General features: G+C 41.8%; 2 protein-coding genes across 2 annotated transcripts; both read left to right on the top strand.

The window, feature by feature from the left end:
- Positions 1-1104: 1104 nt before the first annotated feature.
- On the top strand, positions 1105-11636 carry LOC117830289 (ectonucleotide pyrophosphatase/phosphodiesterase family member 7-like). The gene is made up of 6 exons (XM_034708342.1): positions 1105-1363; positions 4881-5026; positions 5116-5748; positions 5991-6237; positions 11168-11285; positions 11411-11636. The coding sequence occupies exons 1-6, from the start codon at positions 1105-1107 to the stop codon at positions 11463-11465; spliced, it is 1458 nt and encodes a 485-aa protein (XP_034564233.1). The 3' UTR covers positions 11466-11636.
- A 2525-nt stretch (positions 11637-14161) lies between these two features.
- On the top strand, positions 14162-23631 carry LOC117830314 (ectonucleotide pyrophosphatase/phosphodiesterase family member 7-like). Its single transcript, XM_034708378.1, has 5 exons — positions 14162-14420; positions 17590-17735; positions 17822-18454; positions 19837-20083; positions 23140-23631. The coding sequence occupies exons 1-5, from the start codon at positions 14162-14164 to the stop codon at positions 23301-23303; spliced, it is 1449 nt and encodes a 482-aa protein (XP_034564269.1). The 3' UTR covers positions 23304-23631.

Below are 23631 nucleotides of genomic sequence, written 5' to 3'. Positions count from 1 at the left end.
AGTGTTTTATTATCTTAGAAATGTATTTTATTTTGGTGAGTTTAATTTCCTGTGTTGAGTTTTAACATCTTATTTTACCTCCAGTGTTTCCTCATTAAGATATAATGAGAGCGTTTCCTCAGTTCATTCAGCAAGTTATTTTTTATTGTTCATTTATTTATTTATTTTATTTGTATTGTTATTATTATTATTGTTGCATATATTGTGTTCTTAACCTTAGGATTGTGGGGTGGGTTTGGGGTTGGGGCTGGGTTTGGGATTAGGATGGGCGGGTCTTTTTAAGAAAAGATAAGATAAGATAAGATAATCCTTTAATCGTCCCACATATGGGGAAATTGAAGTGTCATAGCATAGCAGTGTCATAGTATAAAGCAAACAAGAGCCTATAAAATATCAATTATTAAAAAGTTATTAGCAATTAAAAATTAAAGAGGTAAAAATAAGCATATCTTACAACTATTATTGGTTATAGTCTGACCACTGCAGGAAGAACATTTTTATATTTATTTTTTATTCTATTTTAAGTTGTTTTTATGTTCAACACTTTGTGTTACAATGTCATTGTATGAAAAAGTGCTCTATAAATAAAGTCTAAATGATTGATAATGCTCATCAAGTTACCCTAGCATCTGTTTGTTTTTTTGCCTAGTATAACAACACTGTGTTATTTTAGAAGTTATAAAGCTTTCCATCCTCCAGATGATCTGAATCTAAAGTCTTAGTGTTGGCCGTTGTTTTGACCCTCTGTTGAATACTTAAGTAATAAAGGAACAGTTAGAGAGTTATAAAAAGTCTCAGGTTTCATTCCTTTATGAGTTGATAAGATAAGATGGTGCATCTCCTCCTGGTGTGAGTACAGATAAAGTCCTATGTTATCTTTCTCTATCTGAGTAAGATTTGCTTCAGATCAGGTGATGTGCAGTGTTCAGATAAAAAAGAGCAGTCAGATTTATTGTTTTGCTGAAAACCATTCTGTGAGTAAGCAGATCATATGAGATAAGTTCAGGGAAGCAGATAAACTGTGGATCAGCGATCAGGCTCTCAGACTGTGTTAGTCGGCACACAGAGAAGTTTAGAGTACAGTCTGGGTGTAAATCATCCGTAATGCTGCTGCTCTGCCTCACAGTTTTCTGCCTCATTGGCATCTCTCCCTGTGCTGCTGCACCACCGCGGAGCAACACGAGATCCACCTCCACCAGAAACAAGCTGCTGCTCATCTCCTTCGATGGTTTCCGCTGGGACTACGACCAAGACGTGGACACCCCAAATCTGGATAAGATGGCCCAGGACGGGGTGAAGGCAGAATATGTCACTCCACCATTCCTCACTGTCACCAGCCCGACACACTTCACCCTCCTCACAGGTAAAAATCTCACACTATCATTGGTCAGTTGAGAATGTTTGATTTAGATTTGCCTTGAAACTGTGTGGTGAAAAATGTTGTGAAAGGGTAAAACAACAAAACTGGTGAGTTTCTGCACAAAGACAGAGATGCAGAGATAAAGAGTTACAGAGTAAGGTTAGGGAGTTACTCCACGCATGCACATTGTGTTCAAGCACATATGATTAAGGATGGAGACAGAGGTTAGATAATGGCAGGTAATTAGTCCTTTGATAAGAACAAAGCAAAAGAAAACCGTTTGATAAGAACAAAGCAAAAGGAAACCGTCTTATCTACACTGAATGCAAAGTACAGCTGGTACAGAAATATATACAGAAACTCTTACTTATGGGGGAAGACAAAACCTGACTAAATCACCAGATGTCTGATAATTCATTCTGAAGGGAACATGAAAACATGTAGAATATTTAAAAGCAACAGTTGTCAAATCAAATCAAATCAACTTTATATATATATAGCACTTTACACACAACACGGTTGATCCAACGTTCTTTACAACAGACAATGAGGAAAGAAAAACAACACAAACAGAGGAAGAGAGAGGGAAAGCCAAGTGGTGAGAGAGCAATATATTACAAAATGAAATTCACAGTAATAATGATAACAGTCATATTGACCAATGCATATGCCATGCTTTGGCATTTAGATCTATAAATGGATTGTCATGCAAATGCGTCTAAAAATCTGTTAAAGATAATAAAATCCAACGGGTGGCGAATCTGCACAACAACGTGATGCATTAGAAATGATCCATCCAGCCTGCATTCAACAAACACGTATTCTATAAGTTGTTCTGTCCTCTTCTTGGAACAGATCTGACTGTGTTTGCTTTTTTCTTTTTACAAATCTTTATCAAGCTGTGTTATTTCATGAAACCTAAGACCACACATTTTTAACTGAATCACAAGCAAAAGGTTTCTGTTTTGGATTCAAACCACTGAAGTAAGCCAGACTGAAGCGTCTGTGTGTCTACTGTGAAACTGAGACCCACCAGTATCTGAAACAGATTAATGTACACAATCCTGGGGAATGTAATGGATGTAGACATGACAGTTTTTATGCTTTGGACATATATGCAGCATGGAAAAGAGAATGACCTGGAAGTTGTTTTTGAAACAGCTGAAAAGTTGTCACCTGTTCCATGAGGCAGATCTCATCCTCAGACAATGACGGAGGATGACTGATGATGGGTTGCCTTTTTAGTCTTATTATATATTCACCTTCTCACACACTGATAGTAGAGACTGCTGCTATATGAAGTGTCCATCAGAACTAATCTCATTTGTACAATTCAGAGGCCACTACCTTAGCCCTTTTAGTATCTTGCTCAAGGACACATTGGCATGTGGACTGCAGGAGCTGGGTATTAGACATAGAAATAACAATCTCTACTGCTGGGCCACAGCAGCCCTCTAACACCATGCTGGCGTTGCAAAATGATGCATCCTAAATAAAAGACTTAAGGATTGATATATTGTAACTGGTAATGTCCCTCAAAGACAATATTTTGTACTGTTCCAACTCAAGGATTTATACTTCTTTGAAAGGTCGAAACTAGAAAAGTAATCCAGATATCATCAAACTCAGGATGCATCCTCTTGGGACCATGAACGAGCAATTTGTCTTCTAAATGTTTGCAATAAATTCCTCACAGAAGGATTTAGGGCCTGTGTCCACTCTCTACATTTCTTCTGATGCAATCTCAGAGCACAGCTCTCCCACTCTTAAACTGTTGCAAAGTTACTAAGGCCAAGGCACTTCTACTTCCCTCATTTAGTGGCCGTTATCTTTGTTTATAAATGCTCTGCATACTTTATGCTTTAATCTATAAAACATACAAAGAGAATGTAAAAAAGATTTATAGAATTTTTTCTGCAGCAGCTCTTGACCTGAAAATCAAATCCTAAAAAGACGAATGCAGTTAGCTCTTCCTCCGTAAAGATCTCCATTATTGTTGTTAAAAAAGTTGATGTCAGAAGTCCCACCCCTTCTTGCTTTCTTCATTCTTCATTGATTGGTTGGCGAGGGAGAAGTGACATTGATGAGTCCAAAAGGCAATGTTTTTAAATTAAGAGCCCTAAAGTGTATAAATAATGGACGTAGTATCCATGACGTCACCCATCTGTTCCTGAGCACTGTTTTGAAGCCAATCGTCGATGGGAGCCATATTGGAAATGTTGAACTTGTGGTAGGGTGACCCAGCCGTGAGGCGATCGTCCAGCGGAGCAGTGACCAGAAATGAGGCTTCGAACTCAGTATCAAAGTTTACACACAAAGTTTATTCATGCAGCATGAGAGAGAAGTTACAGCATACTCAAGAGCATCTGAAGTTCTCCGCTGAGTGACAGAGATGATCAATACTTTATAGTTCTTCAAACATAAGGGAGGAAAAAGGGAGGGGGGAAACATGTGTACGTGTGACCTTTAATACAGTTGTTCATACGTAAGGAAAAACAAAAGAAAGGGGGAAAAAAGGGGGGGAACAGGTGTGGGTGAATTGCAATCAAGGGTGAGACAAAGGTCATGTCGGGTAAATACAATACTCAGGAAGCAACAGAGACATTTACCTTAGTCTAGTGATTTTCAAAAAGCACACGTCTGCACATATTCCTATTCATCTTATGACATTTGGTTATCAAAAGCACATATCAACAATTCTTAAAAGCGTACGTCGACTCTTTTACCTAACAACATGTTTAGCATGGTTACCAAAAATCCCCTTCGCTTACCTTCAAATGTAATATAAAGCTAGGATTGGTTCTTTGACCTTTGCAATACAACTTATAAATAGATGAACTTTTCTACCTCTAAGCTGAACCTACATTGAATCTTGCAGAAGCTGGGGCTCTGACCTCAGTCTCACCTTTATTCAGAGATCTGCACAGATCTCTGGCCTTATGCCTTACTATTTGCTGGTTTCTTCAATAAAACATATAAAATGGAAAACATATGAATATAATTGTTAAAAGAAGAATACATGAGCATAATAAGAAAAACATGATTATATTTAAAGAAAATGCATGATTATAATAGAGGATATTAATCAAGATTCCACAAACTCAACCTAACTTAGTGTGAGGTAAAGAGGCGGGCTTTGAGCCTCCTAGCCAACAGCTATGTGTTCCCGCCTGTCTGTCAAGTCAGTCATGTCCTTATTTGGGCAAAATTCGTAATCTTAATATCTTCTGAACTGTCGCATTAGAAATAAGCTACGTAGACTGAAGCCGCAATAGATTGCAGTTTATAACACTTCTGCACAGGCTTCATATTTTGAGACCGGGGGTTGCCGCTTGCTAAGAGCGCAAAAAAAACAGAAGGCACTGAGGGCATTTAAGAACTTAGGATACTGTTTGCTTGAATCACTGAGCTGCATTGGTTTCGTTATGCAAATATGTCCCGCCAGCACAAAACAAACCCTGTCAGTGGGCACAGGCCCCAAATCATGAGGTAAATTCTTCTTTTCTCCTTTTCTCACCAGGACGATACATCGAGAATCATGGAGTTATCCACAACATGTGGTTCAACACTACCACTCAGGAGAAGAAGCAGTACTATCAGACTCAGTTTGTGGATTCCTACTGGGACAACGGGAGCTTACCGATCTGGATAACAGCTCAGAGACAGGTTCATGATTTCCATCTTCTCTGTTTTCCTCCTCAGAGATTTGCTGTAGTTTCTAACTTTCATTATACTCATCTGTTGTGTTGTTTCAGGGTCTGAAAGCCGGCTCTCTACATTTCCCCGGCACAGCAGCGACTTACAAAAAAGAGATTGTGAGGGTTCGGCAGGTGGAGCCATTTTTATATGATCACTCCAACGAGACGGACTGGAGGCTGAACATCGACAAGGTGGTTGGAGAGTGGTTCCTCAAACAGGACCTGGACTTTGTCTCTTTGTACTTCGGAGAACCAGATTTAGTAGGTCACAAGTATGGACCAGATTCCCAAGAGCGCCGGGAGATGGTCAAGCAAGTGGACCGTACTGTGGGCTACATTCGGGAAACGATCCAAGATCATGGCCTGACTGACAAGCTCAACATCATCATCACTGCAGACCACGGGATGACCACAGTTCTACGAGGTGGAACTGTCAATGAGATCATCCTCTCTAAGATCCCTGGCTTCAGCTTCAAAGATATCAAGTTTCACCTGGTGGATTATGGTCCTACAGGGATGCTGCTTCCTAAAGAGGGGAAGCTGGAGACGGTCTACCAGGCTCTGAAAGGAGGCCACCCCCACCTTCACGTATATAAGAAGGAGGAGATGCCAGAGAGACTTCATTACAGTAGACATCCTCGACTCCTGCCCCTCATCCTCTTCGCTGATCCTGGATATGTCATCAATGGGGTGAGAGAGTGCACATTTCAGCATTTTAATGAATATGGGGCATATTAAAGCTAAAACTGGGAATTATATTTAATCATTGCATAAAAATGTATTAAAGAAGCATTAGAGACCTCCTGCAACACTTCTTTTTCAAGGTAGATTTAAGGGCTGAGATGCCTTGGAGGAACTGTGCATTTAAACCAAGTGAAATAATCATGACCTCCTTCCTAAGCATATTTTGTTTTTCCTCTTTCCGTTCATAGTTTTTAACTGTGCAGTTCAACAAAGGAGAGCACGGCTTTGACAACGAAGTGAAGGACATGAAGCCGTTCTTCAGGGCGGTGGGACCTGATTTCAAGAAGAACCTGTTGTTTGGACACTTTGAGACTGTGAATGTGTACCCGCTGATGTGCCACCTATTAGGAATCATACCTGAGATCAACGATGGACACTTCAGGACCACCGAAGGCATGCTGGCCCCCAAGACGACCCCAGAGGGAGACAGCGGAGGTAAGAAGTGATGTGCTTGTGTTGTTTTATCTTACACTTTCCCACAGTGTCACTTTTTACCAAGTGCCATGCACGATTTATATCAGGTCCAGTAAAGATTTTATTTTATAATGCCCTAAATACCTCATTGTGAACGCTGGTGCCTGAGCTAAATAATGAACAACTATTAGGACAAGTGCTATTGGTCCTGATGGATGTTATAATGAATAGAGAGAGGTACCCAAAGTACAAACACAACCATTCCTAGACAAGTGAGTTTTTCCACTGTTCAAATGGGCCTACTTAAAGCTAGGGTTGGTAGCCAGGGAAAATTAGCATGAATTTGAATGTAGCATTTATTCTTTTTAAGAACAAATTATGTATTGATTGCCATCGGGACATAAAAATCATTATAACCAGTATAACAAAAATTGTATCTAAATCTGACTACCAACCCCAGCTTGAAGTGTCTGGAGCTCCTAAAGTTTTCTGAGTCTGAGTCCTTCTGGGTGGAAGAGGTTGACTTCCTGGAGCTGGGCACTTGATTATGGAGGGTGGGTGTAAGCACAGGGAGAGACAGGGGCAGTCTTTGAAACAATCTGCTACATACGACCGATGAATGTAGTATTCAGTACATACAGTATACTGCGTTTGAAGCATAGACAGTCACCCATCTGTTTCTGAAGCCAATCATCAGCGGGCGGGAGCCATATTGGAAAGGCTGGACTCAACCAAACTTGGTGTGACGTAAAGCGGCAGGATTTGAGCGTCCTAGCCAACAGCTACAGTCTTCCCGCCTGTCAGTCAAGTCAGTCATGTCCTTATTTGGGCAAAACTCATAACCTTAATATCTTCTGAACCGTTGCATTGGAAAAAACATTCAACCCCCTACAGTGTGTGCTGATAGAGAAATGAGCTATGTAGGCCCAAGCCATTTTTTGAACCAGGCTGTAAACATGTTTATTTCTGCTGTAAAGATCGTGTTCTTTGAATTGGTGTGTATGTTGTTTCCGGTGTTTCTGCAGCCAGCCTCAAGTGGATTCTGGATGAACTGCAGTTTATAACACTTCAGCATGGGCTTCATATTTTGAGACCAGAGGTAGCCGCTTGATTTGATGGTAGTATGTAGTATGACTGGTCTGCAGGATGCTGGGCCAGACGTCACTTGATTTCTGATTTCGGGAAGCAGAAGTAAACAACGACCAAGCTGATAGATAAGCTTCTTCTTTAGCATCACTTACGATTTAAAAAGTTAGGAAGTGGTTTATATGTTAGTGAATGATTCTCACAGCACCTAAAAACTGAGTGGCCCTTTAAAAAAGAAGAAAAAAGAAAAAGCAGAACATTAGCGCTGTGCATTCTGGGAAACAGTATGCATGGGAGACTGGTCCGATGCATACTGAGAAATTTCCCTGAATCAGTACAACATCCAGATAGTTTTGGCATACTATTTTGTTTTTTTTTGCTCTTGTTCACTTACTACTTACTACATACTGAATTTTGGTCAAATCAGTACGAAATGCATAGTATGAGGTTTCAAAAACAGCCAGAGCCTGGTTCATGCGTAGACGGGTGTTTTTGGAAAAGGAGGTGAAAAACTTCCAGACCTCTAGACAATGCAGGAATGGACATACCAGGCCAGCAGGTGGTGATAATGTGTAATCAGTCAGGTTAATCACTATCCAAGAACACTGCATATTGAGCATCTTCTCAGGCGAGCTGCAACTGTGCACCGAGAGGTAAATTAATAACGAGTGAGATTGGTGTTTATTCACCTCTGCACTTCAGTACAATGATAAAGGACAGACAGTCCTACATTGATATACTAAAAAAAACACACTTTACAACATGTGTTTCTACTGCTGTCTTATTCGTCCACTCAAAATGCATTAAAGCAGTTATAAAGCTGGGCTCCAATAAAAGTCATCACATATTGACTAAAGTGAAGTGATAAGGAGTAGATCATGGCCATATGATGGACTTTTGCTTTGAGCTGAGTCATCAAAACTCTAAGAATGAGATTGCAGGTAGTTTGGTCAGACATTGTGTAATATGCAGAGTTAGACTCATTGACTGTGCAGAGAACAGATATCCTAGGCTGTAAAGAGATGCATGGTGTTATCAGGTGAATATAATGACTTTTTCATTGTGATCCAGTAAATAACACATCTTTAAGAGAATCAATGCAAACATTTTAATTAAGCAGTCTGCGTGTCTTATTTCTAGTAAAAATGTTGTACACTCAATATGAGCCACATTCTTCTTCTTTTATTAGACTCTGCTAACATAACACAAGACAACAATGCAGCAATTAGATTAAGAGGCAGATCCAATGCACAGATATTTCATTTAGAACTAATTATAAACATATAATCCTAAAGAGAAAATTAAAAATACATTAACATTTAATTGAAATAAAGAAATACAATAAAAAAATAAAATGATAAATTAATAGAAAAGTAATAGAAATATATATAATACATACAAAAATGATTGAATGAATAAATAAATAAATAAATAAATAATACATACAAATGAATAAAAAAGTTAAATTGATAAATTAAAATAATACAAAAATAATTAGAATAATGGGAAGGTAAATAAAAATAGAAACAATACTCTTGAAATAAAAATAAATAAATAAAATAAATTCTTTCACAAATAAGTCCATCAGACAGCCAACTGAAAATAGGAGAATCAACAGTTGCCCATCTCATCCAGAAAACATTAGTTTTTAATCATAATCTCAGTGATACTCTCCACATAGACAGATCCTTAATTTTATTCCTCCACTGTGTGACTGTGGCTTAAACTAGGAGACTGTGATGATCTTCTTTGCAACCAAAAGCAGGACCCTGCTGCATGTATGAACCAAATTCAACTGACAGTTTCAGATGGACGTCTTATTTCAAAGTATTGCGAGATAAAAGTCAACCCGACTTTGCTTGTAATAAGTTAAAAAAATCTGCCAATGGGGTAAGAACAGTGTACTTGTCTCATTTGGTTAAACAAATGAAGAGGACTTAAAACGCAGACTAAAAATAAAAATGTGATAAACAAAAACTTATTTTAACAAAGGACAAGAAAAAATCCAACTAAGCATATCCAGAATACACAAGAACATCCAGGGACACAAAAAAACACACACCAGAAACAATAGAAAACACATGTGAAGAGACACAGATAAGACTAACAATGAAGTGACACAGAGGGGAGTCTGACACAGGTGTGACACGAGACACAGGTGAAAATAATCAGGTTACAATCAAAAAGGAGGGAAACACAGGGTAGGAAGTAAAACTACATCAGACACACAACTACAAAATAAGGGATAAAAATACACACATGAGGAACACTGGAACACAAGACATGGGACAAAGGCCCAGTCTCAATGTACTCCCTGAACCCTAAAGGCCAAATTCCACCAGATCCGTGTTCGGTCCGTCGCAGATCCGTCATGGCACCGGATCTGATAGGCTTCCATTCTAGTCAATGTGTTAACCCCCTCTGGATCAGCTCTGTTGTGTTCCAGCTGTGTCTCTGATCCGGCAGGTCGGAACGCAACGGATCAGATTTGCAGCACTTCTATTTTGGCCGGATGATGGAGCACGACGCATCAATCTCAACAGAGCAGATGGAGCAGGACAGGAAGTCAGGCACCAAAACTAAATAAGAACCTGGTTAATTTTCAGAATGAAACACTCTGTGTCATCGTTAGATCGCTTTTAACTTAACTATGACAAAAAAAATGAAATTTAGAGTGGAGGCAGGCCTGGAGTCATTAAGTCAGAGGTTTTCAGAGGACCAGAAAGGTCATGGATGAGGAGAGGAGGAGGAGGAGAATCTTTGATTCAGTGATTGCCTTGGGAAAACCTCGGTCACATGACTCCAGCTGTCCGGCGGTCCTGCTCTGTGCTGCTCTGTGCTCCGGTCCGTCTCTGACGGTCTCTGACGGTCTCTGACGGACCGGATACAGATACGGATCTGGTGGAAGTTCCACGTAAGGCCTGAGCCCTCCTTGACTTAAGTGACGTCACCTGTAAAGTGATAGAGGGCAGGAGGCTGTACAGGCTCAAAACTGTAGAACTGGGAATGGGACTGCACTTTGAGACTTCTCACATAACCTGCTTGACGTCATGTAGCTCACCTTAATGGCATTAGGAATTTTTTTTGCACAGTTTGGACTTTGGACTCAAATCCAAAGCGCTTAAGGGACGGACTGACTGCCATGTGATCCAGGCTCTTACCATACAGACTGCTTAACCACAACATTTAAAATATATAATTACACATACAATATATAATATACACATATAATTATAAATATATGAAGTATACTGTGGCTACTGTATATACACATATATGTGAACGATAAATAGATTTTGGCTGCTTTCTATATTTATACTTACAGGCAAACTTTTTGTAACGCCAAAATTGGTTGCACCTTCCATGCTCGAGGGCTTCCCCTGGGAATCCTGTGTTTCACATCACAATGCTATGAACTCTGGGTAATTACCTTACGCTAAGTCTGCAAAAATGCCCACTTGCGGAAAGGGGGTATAAAGGGCTCGAAAAGTCTGTGAGATCCCTCACACACTTGATTTGACAGTAGGCCAGCCCTAAACCCTCAAGGACTTAGCAGGAACTCACCTCAGAGTCAGTGAGTGTGGACATTGAGATTGGGCCAAAGACTGTAAACAACAGGGAATAACAAACAGGATATTAAACAGGGAGGAAACAAAATGACTCAAAAAAAACCCATGACACTTGTTAGGTTTTTTAACATTGGCAGGTGTATTTTGTCATTTAAAGCAATTAAGGTCTTGTTTAAGGTTTTAGTATCTAAAATAAGATGTCTCATCATCCCTTCATCCTGTTCTGAGTTACCCTGGTTGTGTTACTGTGTGTATATGGTTAACTATATGCTGATGTCTCTGCTGTTTTCCTGCAGATTCAGAAACATTGTCCCCTGCGGTCGTGGCCCTATCAGCAGTGACTGGGTTCCTGGTGCTGGTGTTCATCGTGACCGTTTCTCTTGCCTGGTGTAAAAGGAGCAAAAAGGAAAAAAGGTAAAACTATAAAATGTAAGCTTCTTTGGTTACCTTCCCGCGGTAAAGCCCCTCTGATCTGTTTTTACAGTTATCACCTGTTATCTCACTGACTCCACTTCTCTGTTGACTTTCTCTTTCCTCAGACACAAAACCAAACAAGCTGACGAGCAGAAAGACTCAAACCAGACCAATTTTTGAGGATGACCCTGATGTTTACATGCTTCACCTGTTTCCCAAACTAAAGGCTGTTTCTGTATTTGATAACATGTTAGTTTATTTGGGGCCTGGGTTTAAGCATTATGGACGTATTTGAATATCTTAAGATTTCTTATGAATGACAAACTATTAGACCAGCTGTTTTAATTCAGATGTACATTAAAATCATTTTATTCAAACATGGCTTCATCCATTCTATTCACTTTACATCCACTTTACCCAAACACTCCTGTCACAAGTTCAAACACACCCGAGTCAGTTTGATTATTGTTTTTTTTTCTTTCTTAAAGTTATATTTTTTGGCCTTTTTGCCTTTATTTGACAGGACAGCTGAAGAGAGACAGGAAATGTGGGGAGTAGAGAGTGGGGGAAGACATGCAGGAAATGGTCGACCGGCTGTGAATCGAACTGGCAATCCCTGTGACGAGGACTGTGGCCTCTGTATGTGGGGCGCTTAGACCGCAGGGCCACCTGCGCCCCTGATTATTGATTATTGACGAAGAAACATAAACGTACTTTGAAGAAGTGGTGATCTTAAATAATATATGTCTAGGTGTTACGTTAATGATCAAACACACACTACTGATTCATTTTTAACAAAATAATATCCCCCCTTCATTTTCCTCCATTATTATTCAGTCACTGCAAAGGTTCATCCTCCTGATGTGACAAAGTCAACATTAGATGCTTTTCAAATTCCCTGCTGTGTCTCCTTGCGTCCCTTAAGGCTGATTTATACTTCTGCATTGAATCGACGGCGTACCCTATGCCGGGGGTCCGCGTAGCTCCCGTACCTACGCCGAGGCCTACGCACGTAGCTGACGTGCACCTCCTCCAAAATGTAACTACGCGTAGAGCCGACGCGGACCGCAAGCTCTGTGATTGGTCCGCTCGGCAGCTTTGTCTTTCCCGCATTCATATCACTTCCGGCATCTCGGACATCGGCCGCACATCGGCCGTGTATTTCATCTCCTCCTCTCTATTCTTCATGTAATCATGTCTGTATGATAAACAGCAACATGTCTCAGCTGTAGATCAACATAACATGCTCTGAATCTCTGTGGAAAAGTAAACAGAGATCGTAGCGGGACCGGAAGCAGGCGACCGGCTATCAGAGAGACCGCACTGCCCTCAAGCGTTTCGGCGGAGAATTTGCTGCGCGACACAGACACACCGACGCACAAGTATGTGGGGCTCATGTCCGCGTCAGCCCCTGCTGCGTAGGGGAGACACAGAAGTATAAATCAGCCTTTACTCGCATCATGTCCTCAGAGACTGGAGGAAGACACAGAAACAGAGGACACAAATGTGCCAAATGAGAAATCCTTAGTTAAACAGCGTCTGTCTGAAGTTTTTATTAAGTGAAAAAAAAGGATACCAGACAGAGTTCAGTTCATTCAAAACATCAAACAATAAAAAGAGGCAGACTTCAAATAAAAACTTACTTCAAACACAAACACAGGAACACAGGGTGGCACGGTAAGACTTGACATAACACTCCGGTAATGGCCAAATTCCACTAGATCCGTGTCCGGTCCATCTGTGATCCGTCACAGCACCGGGTCTGATGGTTGCTATTCTAGTCAATGTGTTAACTTCCACTGGATCTGCTCCGTTGCGTTCCCTCTGCGTCTCTGATCCGGCATATCGAAGCCCTCCGGATCAGATACGCAAGACTTCTATGTTTGCCGGAAACAGAAGCATGACGCATCAATCTCAACAGAGCAGATGGAGCGGGACAGGAAGTCAGGCACCAAAGCAAAATGAAAACATCCGGTTAATTTTCAGAATAAAACACTCTGTGTTATCACCAGATCGTATTTCACTTAACTACAACAAAAAACCGTCATGATGAGCGGAGCCAGGCCTGGAGTCAACAGGTCAGAGGTTTTCAGAGGACCAGAAAGACAACATGGATGAGGAGAGGAGGAGGAGAATCCTTGATTCAGTGATTACTGCAGGGAAACCTCGGTCACATGACTCCAGCTGTCGGGCGGTCCTGCTCCGTGCTGCATTCTGAAAACACAACCGGTGGGTGTTTACGGACGAGAGAGCACAGAGCCGGACAGCAGCAGATCTTCTTGAAAGGCGCTATAAAAATGCCAGTTATTATCATTATCATTATTATTAGTATTATTAGTAGTAGTAGTAGTAGTAGTAGTAGTATTAGTATTATTAATAATAATATTAATGTATTATTTGCTTTGTTTTCAAAGAATGATAAATTCAAGGAGCTTGTGGGAACCATCCTCGCTGTGGTCCATCAACACATGTTGCACGCTCTGAGGGTTTAAAACTATTCTCAGCAACTACGATCACATTTTACACACACACACACACACACACACACACACACACACACACACACACACACACACACACGCATCACAGTACTGTATAACCCTAATAAGGATATATAAAACCTGTCTCGTGTTTATGGCTAGATAAGGGGTGACCAATCTGCACCTTATCCACTAATGAGGGATGTATCTGACTCTGACTCTGCACTGCTCCAAAGGGTAATGTTTGTTATGCTGTTGCCATTACAGGAGAAGAACAACAGGGTCTCCTTACAGTAAAGCTTGTTTGGGCTGGTTATGCATTTTTAAATTTAGGACAAAGCACTCAGAAAGTCCAAGGAGACCAAACGTGTGGATTATCTAAAGAAGCTGTCAGTCATGCTGCTGCTCTGTCTTGCCGTCCTGTGTCTCATCGGTAGCACCCCTTGTGTTGCTGCTCCACCACGAGACTCTGCTTTCTCAAGGACCACCAGAAACAAGCTGCTGCTCGTCTCTTTAGATGGTTTCCGCTGGGACTATGACCGAGACATCGAAACCCCCCATCTGGATAAGATGGCCCAGGACGGGGTGAAGGCAGACTACGTCACTCCGCCCTTCCTCACCATCACCAGCCCTTCTCACTTCACGATGCTGACAGGTACAGATTCTTTATCGACTGAGCAAATTAGCCGTTCTCATACATCTGTGAAGAAACTGATGCTAACACTGGATACTGTGCTTCTACATTGTCAAACAGTTCTTACATCATAAAAAATCAAACTGAAGATTGTGTCTCATTAACATTGATACATTTACTAATCTGGATAAAAGTAGGACCAGTGCCACAGTCTAAAAACTAGGCCTGGGATTGGTGTTACATAATGGTTTGAGACCATTTAAAGCTGGGGTAGGCAACTTTGGAGAAACCAGCAGGAGCAAGCTTATCTTTAAAAGTGTACCACCTTATTTATGTTATGGAAATAGTCCTGAGAGTCATGTGGCTTCTCATCACTGGAACTTAGTTTTTTTGCCAAACTGGTCTCTTAGTTTTACATAAGCTACTCCTCTCCTTCATGCACTGACACAAACATTTTTTTAATCTTCTGTATTTTTGTGAGTGGTGTCCAACATTTGACCGCCTTGCTGCTCCAAGTCAACCCACGGCTCATTTTGTTGGTAGGCTACAGGTCTCAGTCTGAAGTCCCATAAGCAGATAAGGTTCCTGTGTTAAACAGGAGAAAGGATGAGACAGGCAGCCATGATTCTGTACCGTGCAGCTTCGCTTGGTAGAATTTATTTATACATATTCACAGTAAATGCATTTCTCTTAACTTTCTGTGCTCCATTGTCTGTATTCCAACAGTATTTAATTCATAACATTACAAATAAACCCGATTCTGAGACGTTGAATTCCTTTCTGCTCTCAAAATAAAGGTTTTCCCTTTCTCAGTATAGCTCTGTTTAAACAGTATACACCTGTTAAAATTAGTCTTTCAGCTCTTAAACTGATATTTTGTATAAATTTAGTTTTAACTACTTGATATTAAAGCTGGGGTTGGTAGTCAGATTTAGATACACTTTTTGTTATACTGGTTAAAATGATCTTTATGTCCTGATGGAAATCAATACATAATGTGTTCCTAAAAAAGAGCGAAGAAAAGCTGCTATCTACAGCCAGAGTAAACCTGGGAAAACACCAACCAATCACCGTTTTTGGGTGCCAAAATTTTAAACCATTGAAATCCCGTCCTGCTGTTCTGCCCGCCTCCTGCGCGTACATTTCCCCCGCGTGTACTCTGAGTCCCCGTCTCCTGCCTCTGCTTCCCCTGACTCTACTGACTGACCCTCTCGCTCCACCTCGGGCCTGTCCCCTCTGACCCGATGAGGTGCTTTGCTCAGGACTGTAGTCCAGATCAGAGTCTAAAAAGCTCTCACCACGGGGGCTCTGACAAGCAGAAGAATTAATGACATTTACTAAGTCCTACAGAAAATGTAGATGTACTGTAGCGTCCGTCCGGACGCTGTAGGGATGACGAGCCGATTCGTGAACACGTTGAGTTTTAATAACCGGTCACTTTCGGCCGTGATCACGACAACCAACAAAACAACTATCAATGTTTGAATGAATGAAGAACTTCTCCTCTTGTCTCTCCTCTCGCCTGCTTACACGCTCTACACCTCTCCTGATGCCTTCACTAACCGTCAACACTGTAGGAATTAAGAACATCTACCCCGAACATGTTTAACAAACAGTAGAGCTGTTACAGTATTATATGTATTATAACTTTTCTCCTGATATCGTGTCACTGGTACAACTGGATAATGCTAGAATGACAGTTGTGAGTACTAACAGCAGCCATGTTTGTTTGTGTTTTTAACTTTCTCTATGATAATGTTTTGGTGAGGACCGGTTTTGAATCAGTCACCATCATATGGTCGCAAGTCAGCGGCGCTCGTGCATGTGAGCGGGGGGGGCGTCGTTTTGGAGGAGCTCCGAGGGAGGAGGGGAGGGGTTAGACGGAGTCCTGAGGAAAAGCTACATTCAAATTCATGCTAGTTTTCCGAGACTGCCAACCCCAGCTTTAAATATTACAATAACATGTCTTCAATGTGAAAAAAATAAAATAGCATGCAGCTAATTCTAAATATAAGTACATGAGCTGAAGGCTGACAACTGTCATTTCTTCAAGTGCTTAATATATATACCTTTTGAACAAAATATTAAACCAAAAACACAATGAATAATGTGACCTGAAATGAACTGGAGCCAAAAAAGACTCTTATTTTGAAATCAACAAAAAAGACGTTTGATCGGCGGAGCCATCGCGGCTCAGACAAAACACAGAGTTAAAGTGGAGTCTCTGCTCATACACAAAATCATACAAATGAATCCCTTTTCCCCTCAGCATATCTTATGAAACGTACTTTATTAATTTTTTAAAAAATTCAATTTTTTTCACTCGTGTTGTTTTTTGGTCATGCTACACGCACAGTTTTCTGGTATATATACATACAAACATGCACACACACATGCAGTGGACATGCACTTTGGAGAGATGTCAGAGTGAGGATACTGCCATCAACCAGCACACCCCAACCAGCACGGGGTTCTGTGCCTTGCTCAAGGGCACTTCGGCAGTGCCCAGGCAAGTGAACCAGCACCTCACCAGCCACCAGTCCACTTGCCAAACTTCGTCCATACTGGGCCGCCCCCACTATTGTGTTAAACAACAGTTTCATGCATTGACACGTTTACAACACAAATCTGTGTTAAACAGGAGAAAGGATGAGACAGGCAGCCATGCTTCTGTACGGTGCAGCTTCGCTCAGTAAATGAGGATGCAGCCAGAGTCCGCTATCAAAGAGAGTCCCTAGGGAGAAGCACAGCGCCACACTGCCTCCTACTGGCAAGGTGCACAGGTTTTATAAGAGTGAAACTTTGTAGTCATACAAACCAGCCATTATGGCTTATATTATTACTGTTCTTGTTACAGGAATATCATTACCAAAATAAAACATCACAAATAACATAAAAATGTGACGGTGCATTTTCTGAGCATCAAACTAGCTGGTTACTCTGAGGGGAAAGGAGGCTGTTTTACAATAATGTAAAGTGTGTTTTTATGCCTGCTTTGCAATATTGCAGTGTGCACAGAGAAAAATGCAGTAATCATTTGATCATTTGGCTCAGATCAAAGCAGACGCTGCAGGTGTGAAAGCACCCTCAGAAAAAGAGGAATCAGTCCATCTAAGTGACGCCATTTTACAATCTGAAATACATTTATCGTCAATGTTCCACCTGCACCTGCTTCTTCTCTCTCCGACAGGTCGTCATGTTGAAAATCACGGCGTGATCCACAACATGTGGTTCAACACTACCACTCAGGAGAAGAAGCAGTACTATCAGACTCAGTTTGTGGATTCCTACTGGGACAATGGGAGCTTACCGATCTGGATAACAGCTCAGAGACAGGTTCATGATTTCCCTCTGTGTTTTCCTCCTCAAAGATTTGCTGCAGTTTCTAACTTTTATTATACTCATCTGTTGTGTTGTTTCAGGGTCTGAAGGCCGGCTCTCTTCATTTCCCCGGCACAGCAGCGACTTACAAAAATGAGATTGTGAGGGTTCGGCAGGTGGAGCCTCCTTTCTATGATCATGCCAACGAGACGGACTGGAGGCTGAACATCGACAATGTGGTTGGAGAGTGGTTCCTCAAACAGGACCTGGACTTTGTCTCTTTGTACTTCGGAGAACCAGATTTAGCAGGGCACGAATTTGGACCTGATTCCCCAGAATGCAGAGACATGGTCCGGAAGGTGGACCGTGCTGTGGGCTACATCCGGGAAACCATCCAAGACCATGGCCTTACTGACAAGCTCAACATCATCATCACTGCAGACCACGGGATGGCTAAGATCTTTCAGGGCGGAGCGGTTGAGAAGATCATCCTCTCAAAGATCCCTGGCTTCAGCTTCAGAGATATCCAGTTCCAGCTGTTGGATTATGGTCCTGTTGGGATGCTGCTTCCTAAAGAGGGGAAGCTGGAAACGGTCTACCAGGCTCTGAAAGGAGGCCACCCTCACCTTCACGTGTATAAGAGAGAGGAGATGCCAGAGAGACTTCACTACAGTAAACATCCTCGACTCCTGCCCCTCATCCTCATCGCTGATCCTGGATATGTCGTCAATGGGGTGAGAGAGTGCACATCTTCAGAGCAAATGTTTCAGTCCAACACATTTTCTGCAGCTTCTGTTGTCAGTCGCTGGGAGGAATTATATATATATCATGTATGAATATGTTTTAATTTGTTTACATGTTTAATGTAGAACCCTGGTCGCTGAAGCCGGGCAGTGATAGATCTTGATTATCCAATTTGGAAGCAATAAGTATGAGTCAGACTTACATAGATATGATTATAATACAACAACCAATACTGGGTGTCCCTCAGCTGCACACTCAGCTGCATTTCTTTCTTCATAGACATCTTGTTGTCTTTGATCGGTTTTTTATTATCTCCTAAGCTCATAAGGTGTTCTTTTCGAATGCAGGAACTTTACCCCTGAACTACGTGCATTTCAACTAGAGGAACCAGGGTCTAAATTTAGTTCAAGGATAGTTACTCCCCACGGAAAAGCCCCTGCTTGGGGGGGGGGTAGTACTTTTCAATGGTCCCGGGACTTTTGGGGGGCAGGGCCTGCAAAGCTGAACGTGTCTGATTGGTAGATTAACCGCAGTGTTTTTATTCCGCCCGCCGTCCACAATAACATCACACACATCTGTGATTCACTTGATTTCTCTTTCTTTCATTAGTTTTTATTTGTTCTATCTTTTTTGTATGTGTATGTACTTTTCAAAAGGCCGATCTCTGCCACGGCTTTTTGAGTTCAAAAGGATTTTAAAGCCGTGTTGAAACGTCTTTGCTACTCGCGCTTATCTCCTCTCACGTGTTGATTCAGTGAATCCATCTGTGATGAAATATAGCACCATCTAAAACAGAGCCAGCTGAGTCTCTTCATGCTAACAGGCTAACTGTTGTGCTGCTCATAATGATTAGCTACCTGTCCGTCTGCTTCTATGGTGTCATCTGTGATGAATGGCATTCATCTTTGTTTTACTGCCCTCTACTGGTCTGATGGTGTAGTGCATTTACTTTTTTTTTCTTCCATACGTCACTGGCCTGACTTGCACGATCTACCGTGACTTAAGCCTGCGGTCGAAACGCAGACAGCAATGGGGGCACAAGAACCTTTTAGTTCCAGGTAAAGTAGTTCTGGGGGCTAAAAGACCCCGGAACTCTCGAAATGCGCCTTTAGTGCTCGGCTGTGAGCAGTGTAGGTCTCTGGCACCGTTGGTTTGTGGGCCACAGGCTGAAAAGTCTGGGAGCCCCTGATCTAATAGACAAACTACTTGTTAAAGTGACCCAATATGAATCTGGTTGGGATTGTTTGTAGCTTGCATCCCCTCACATCTGTGTTGTCTGTTTTCTGTGTACTATCAAATAAGATAAATGATGACCTCTGACCTCTCACAGAGCCACTTCTCATATGAAACGTATCATTCTTTGTTCATGCAGTTCTTACCGTTGAACGCCAACAAAGGAGAGCACGGCTTTGATAACGAAGTCATGGACATGAAATCCATCTTCAGAGCAGTGGGACCAGATTTCCAGATAAACAAGAAGGTGGGACCTTTGGACATGGTTGACGTGTACCCACTGATGTGCCATCTCCTGGGGATGATCCCAGAGATCAATGACGGGCAGCTGAGGAATACTGAACAAATGCTGGTTCCTCGGAAGAACACAGGAGGAGACCAAGACGGTAAGTGTGGGTTATATGTAATGTATATACAAAAACAGCAATAGAGGGATTTACATGCAGACAGATTATGCAGATGAATTCAGAGATTTATTGATGGAAAAAGAAACATGAGCAAAAGAGAGGTGAGACAAATCCTCAGGTAACTGTGAGGAGGAAGTAAAAAAGTGCAGCATACAGTCAGGTGGGTAAAAATACAGATTATAGGTTGAGGATTAAGGATCAGGTTTAGGTTGAGGTAACAGAGTGAACGTCAACAATCTTTCACCTGACAGGGGAAAAAGTGGACAATGTATGTTGTTTTCTACTTTAAGTGCAGAAATAAGTCAGCCGGTGAATTAGAAAATCAGGTGACAAGTGTGAGACCTCTGTGGATAAGACAGAGACTGGTGGGTCCAAGAAGGGCTCCCAGGAAATGCATGAGGTAGAAAAGAAGGGCAGCAGCCAGGTGTAGAGGACTAAACTTTGTAAAATAAGAACAACACTAAGGGAAAGTAGAGATTTGGTGGGAAGCTATCTCCTCATGGAGATCAGGATCTTTTGATGGTAACAGGCTATCTGAATCCCACAGAGAGGAACATGGAGGCTTATATGGGAAGGGTTAGGGCTCAAACTTAGTGTGAGCTCAGAGCGGGCTGTAAAGTGGGTTACTGCTGAGGTCCACATCAGCAATCCAGAAGAATATACAAGATCCAGAGATGGTTATAGAAAGAGGAAGGAGACATTAGCACTGGATTGGTCCCAATCGGCCATATTCTACACAGTGTTGGAGTCAGGTCTCAAGTCTTGGGTCCTCTGTGTTCAAGTCCTAGTTGAGTCCAAGTCCCCAGAGATGTATGTGAGTCGAGTCCAAGTCGAGTCCTCGTGGTTCATTTTATTATTTAAGGAGGAGACCTGTACACAATCTGAACCTGGACTGACTGTGTGGACCTTTTGGATGTGTAGAAAACATTAAACTCATGGCATTAGAGTCTGAATGAGCTTGTTGACATGTCTGGAGATTTAAGTAATCAATGAAGTTGCAACGCTGTGTGTCATAGGTAAAGACACACTCATGTTGTTTTTAGCATTTGTTTTTGGGCCGTTTGAGACAGGAGATGTAAGGTGAGAGGTGGATGACATCAACCAAGTACTACAGCCAGTGTAGTCTCTGTACATGGGGCACCTACTCTACCAGCTGAGATAAACCAGCCCCCCTGGAGACACACCCAGAGGTTCTGCTGTATTGGGATCACTGCAGGTGTCTATTAACTTAAAATATATGCAAAACTTGAATTAATCAAACACCCTTGACCCTAAGGTTCAGTCACTTTGGTTGCTAACATAACCGTTAGCTTGCTAACACAACCGTTAGCTTGCTAACACCAACATTAACAACAGTGCCAGTAACTTTAGCATCTCACTTACTTTTCTAGATGCATCCTGGACAGATGTCTGTTGAAGTTTAAACCTGACCAGGCACTGGTTTAGCTTGGTGGAGCAGGTGCCCCATGTACAGAGGCCTTACACAGGACTTCCACCAGATCAGTGGCTGGTCCGTCTCTTATCCGCTGCGGTTCGGCTCCGGGCTCTCTCGTCCGTCAACACCCACCGGTTGTGTTTCGGACCACAGCATGGAGCAGGACCGCCAGACAGCTGGGGTCATGAGACCGAGATTTCCCTCAGTAATTACTGAATCAAGGATTCTCCTCCTCCTCTCCTCATCCATGTTGTCTTTCTGGTCCTCTGAAAACCTCTGACCTGTTGACTCCAGGCCTGGCTCCGCTCATCATGACTTTGGTTTGTTGTTGTAGTTAAGTGAAATACGATCTGGTGATAACACAGAGTGTTTTATTCTGAAAAGTAACTGGATGTTTTCATTTTATTTTGGTGCCTGACTTCCTGTCCCGCTCCATCTGCTCTGTTGAGATTAATGCGTTGTGCTCTGGCATCCAGCAAAAATAGAAATCTGAGCTGGACACGGTTCTGGTGGAATTTGGCCGTTAGCCCTTGTCCCACTGGTCGTAGGTCGATCCCTGTTCCAGACAGGGTTTGGTGCTTGTCCTCTCCCGCTCTGTCCCCACTCTTCCTGTCTTTCTCAAGCTGTTGAATCAAATAAAAGCTAAAACTCCAAAAGTAATCTATAAAGATAAGAAAGTTTGAACCTGTCTATATCTCCTCTTCGATGGTTCTTTCACGTATTGAACATGTAGCACTGCTCTCACCTTCGTTTGCTGTCAGATATTTGAAAGCGAAACACACAAATCCTGTGTCTCTTTCAGAATCCTGACTGTGTCTGAACAAGATGACAGATGAATACACAAGAAAATAAAGACACGTCGGTCCCTGCTCGAAAGTGAAATAATCATTGAGGCCTTATATTGATAAACTAACAGATAAAAAACAAAGTCTGTGTTGTTGGATAAGTCTGTGTCTTTTTGTCCAATTTTTCAAGTTCTGAAGCAGTCAATGCTCCAGTCCAAGACTGAGTCATGAGTTCTTTAGTCTAAGTCAAGCCACAAGTCCTCAAAATAAGAGCTTGAGTCAGAGTCTCGGGCTTGAGTACTACAAGCCTGAATTTATCGATGTGGGTCCTGTATGGGCACTGTGTCAATCCATCTGTGGACAACTGTGTGGGAAATCAGAGGGAAATAAACCTAGCAAAGCCCCAGTTAAGATTCCCATTTGGGCCCTCCATGCCTGTGCTGGCAGGTTTGTTAAGGATGCGATAACTGTGGGAGCATGAAAACCTGACGATGCTTCATTATTTGGAGAACCAGCACTTTAAAGTGATCGTAACTACAGCAACTCTTTGAACCGGTCTCCGTCAGTGAACTCTGAGTCTCACGAGGGAAACATTTACAGCATATCTCCTCATCTTCAACTCTTAAACACTACACCGGCTGTTTTACAGTATCTCACAGCCATAAAGCCAGATTTTATCAGTGTGTGAAAGGTAGTTGTTGTTGTTACTGAGCTCTCTGCACACTGCATATTTAAAGATACAGTTTGTCTGTTTTAAGTCTGTAATGTTTTTTAGTCTGTACATTTTTCCCTGCATGTCTTCTGATTATCTGCAGATGCAAAGAAGCCTGGATTGAATGCAGTGTTTGGCTTGTCAGCTGTGGTTGGGTGTCTTCTTCTGGTGTTCATCATCACAGTGACCTACAACATGTGCAAAAAGAGCCGAACCCAAAGGAGCCAAACCCGAAGGACCAGCGAGACGAACGAAGCAAAATTCTGAAAAAGAAGGGAGCAAAGACAAAATGAAAGTTCAAACTTTATGTTGATTTCCTATTTATTACAAAGAGAATGGAAGATTATTATGAAGAGATGCCTTATGTAGGTATAGAAGAAGGTAATGTGCATAAATCACTGAATGTATTAAGGAGGGAACATTTGGAATGAAGACTGATGGCTGTTTGAAAATAAATCCTTTTAGTTTTAGAATCTAGAAACCAGATCCGGCTTAAAATGTTTGAATTCTTTTTGGATATTTGTTTTGAAACAACAGTTAAAGAGTTATTTTTGATATAATTTTATGAAATAAATATCAATGTGTTTTCCTTGCA

Source organism: Notolabrus celidotus, chromosome 18, assembly GCF_009762535.1.
Source record: "Notolabrus celidotus isolate fNotCel1 chromosome 18, fNotCel1.pri, whole genome shotgun sequence".
Lineage (NCBI taxonomy): Eukaryota > Metazoa > Chordata > Actinopteri > Labriformes > Labridae > Notolabrus > Notolabrus celidotus.
This window is presented reverse-complemented; position numbering and strand designations above follow the sequence as displayed.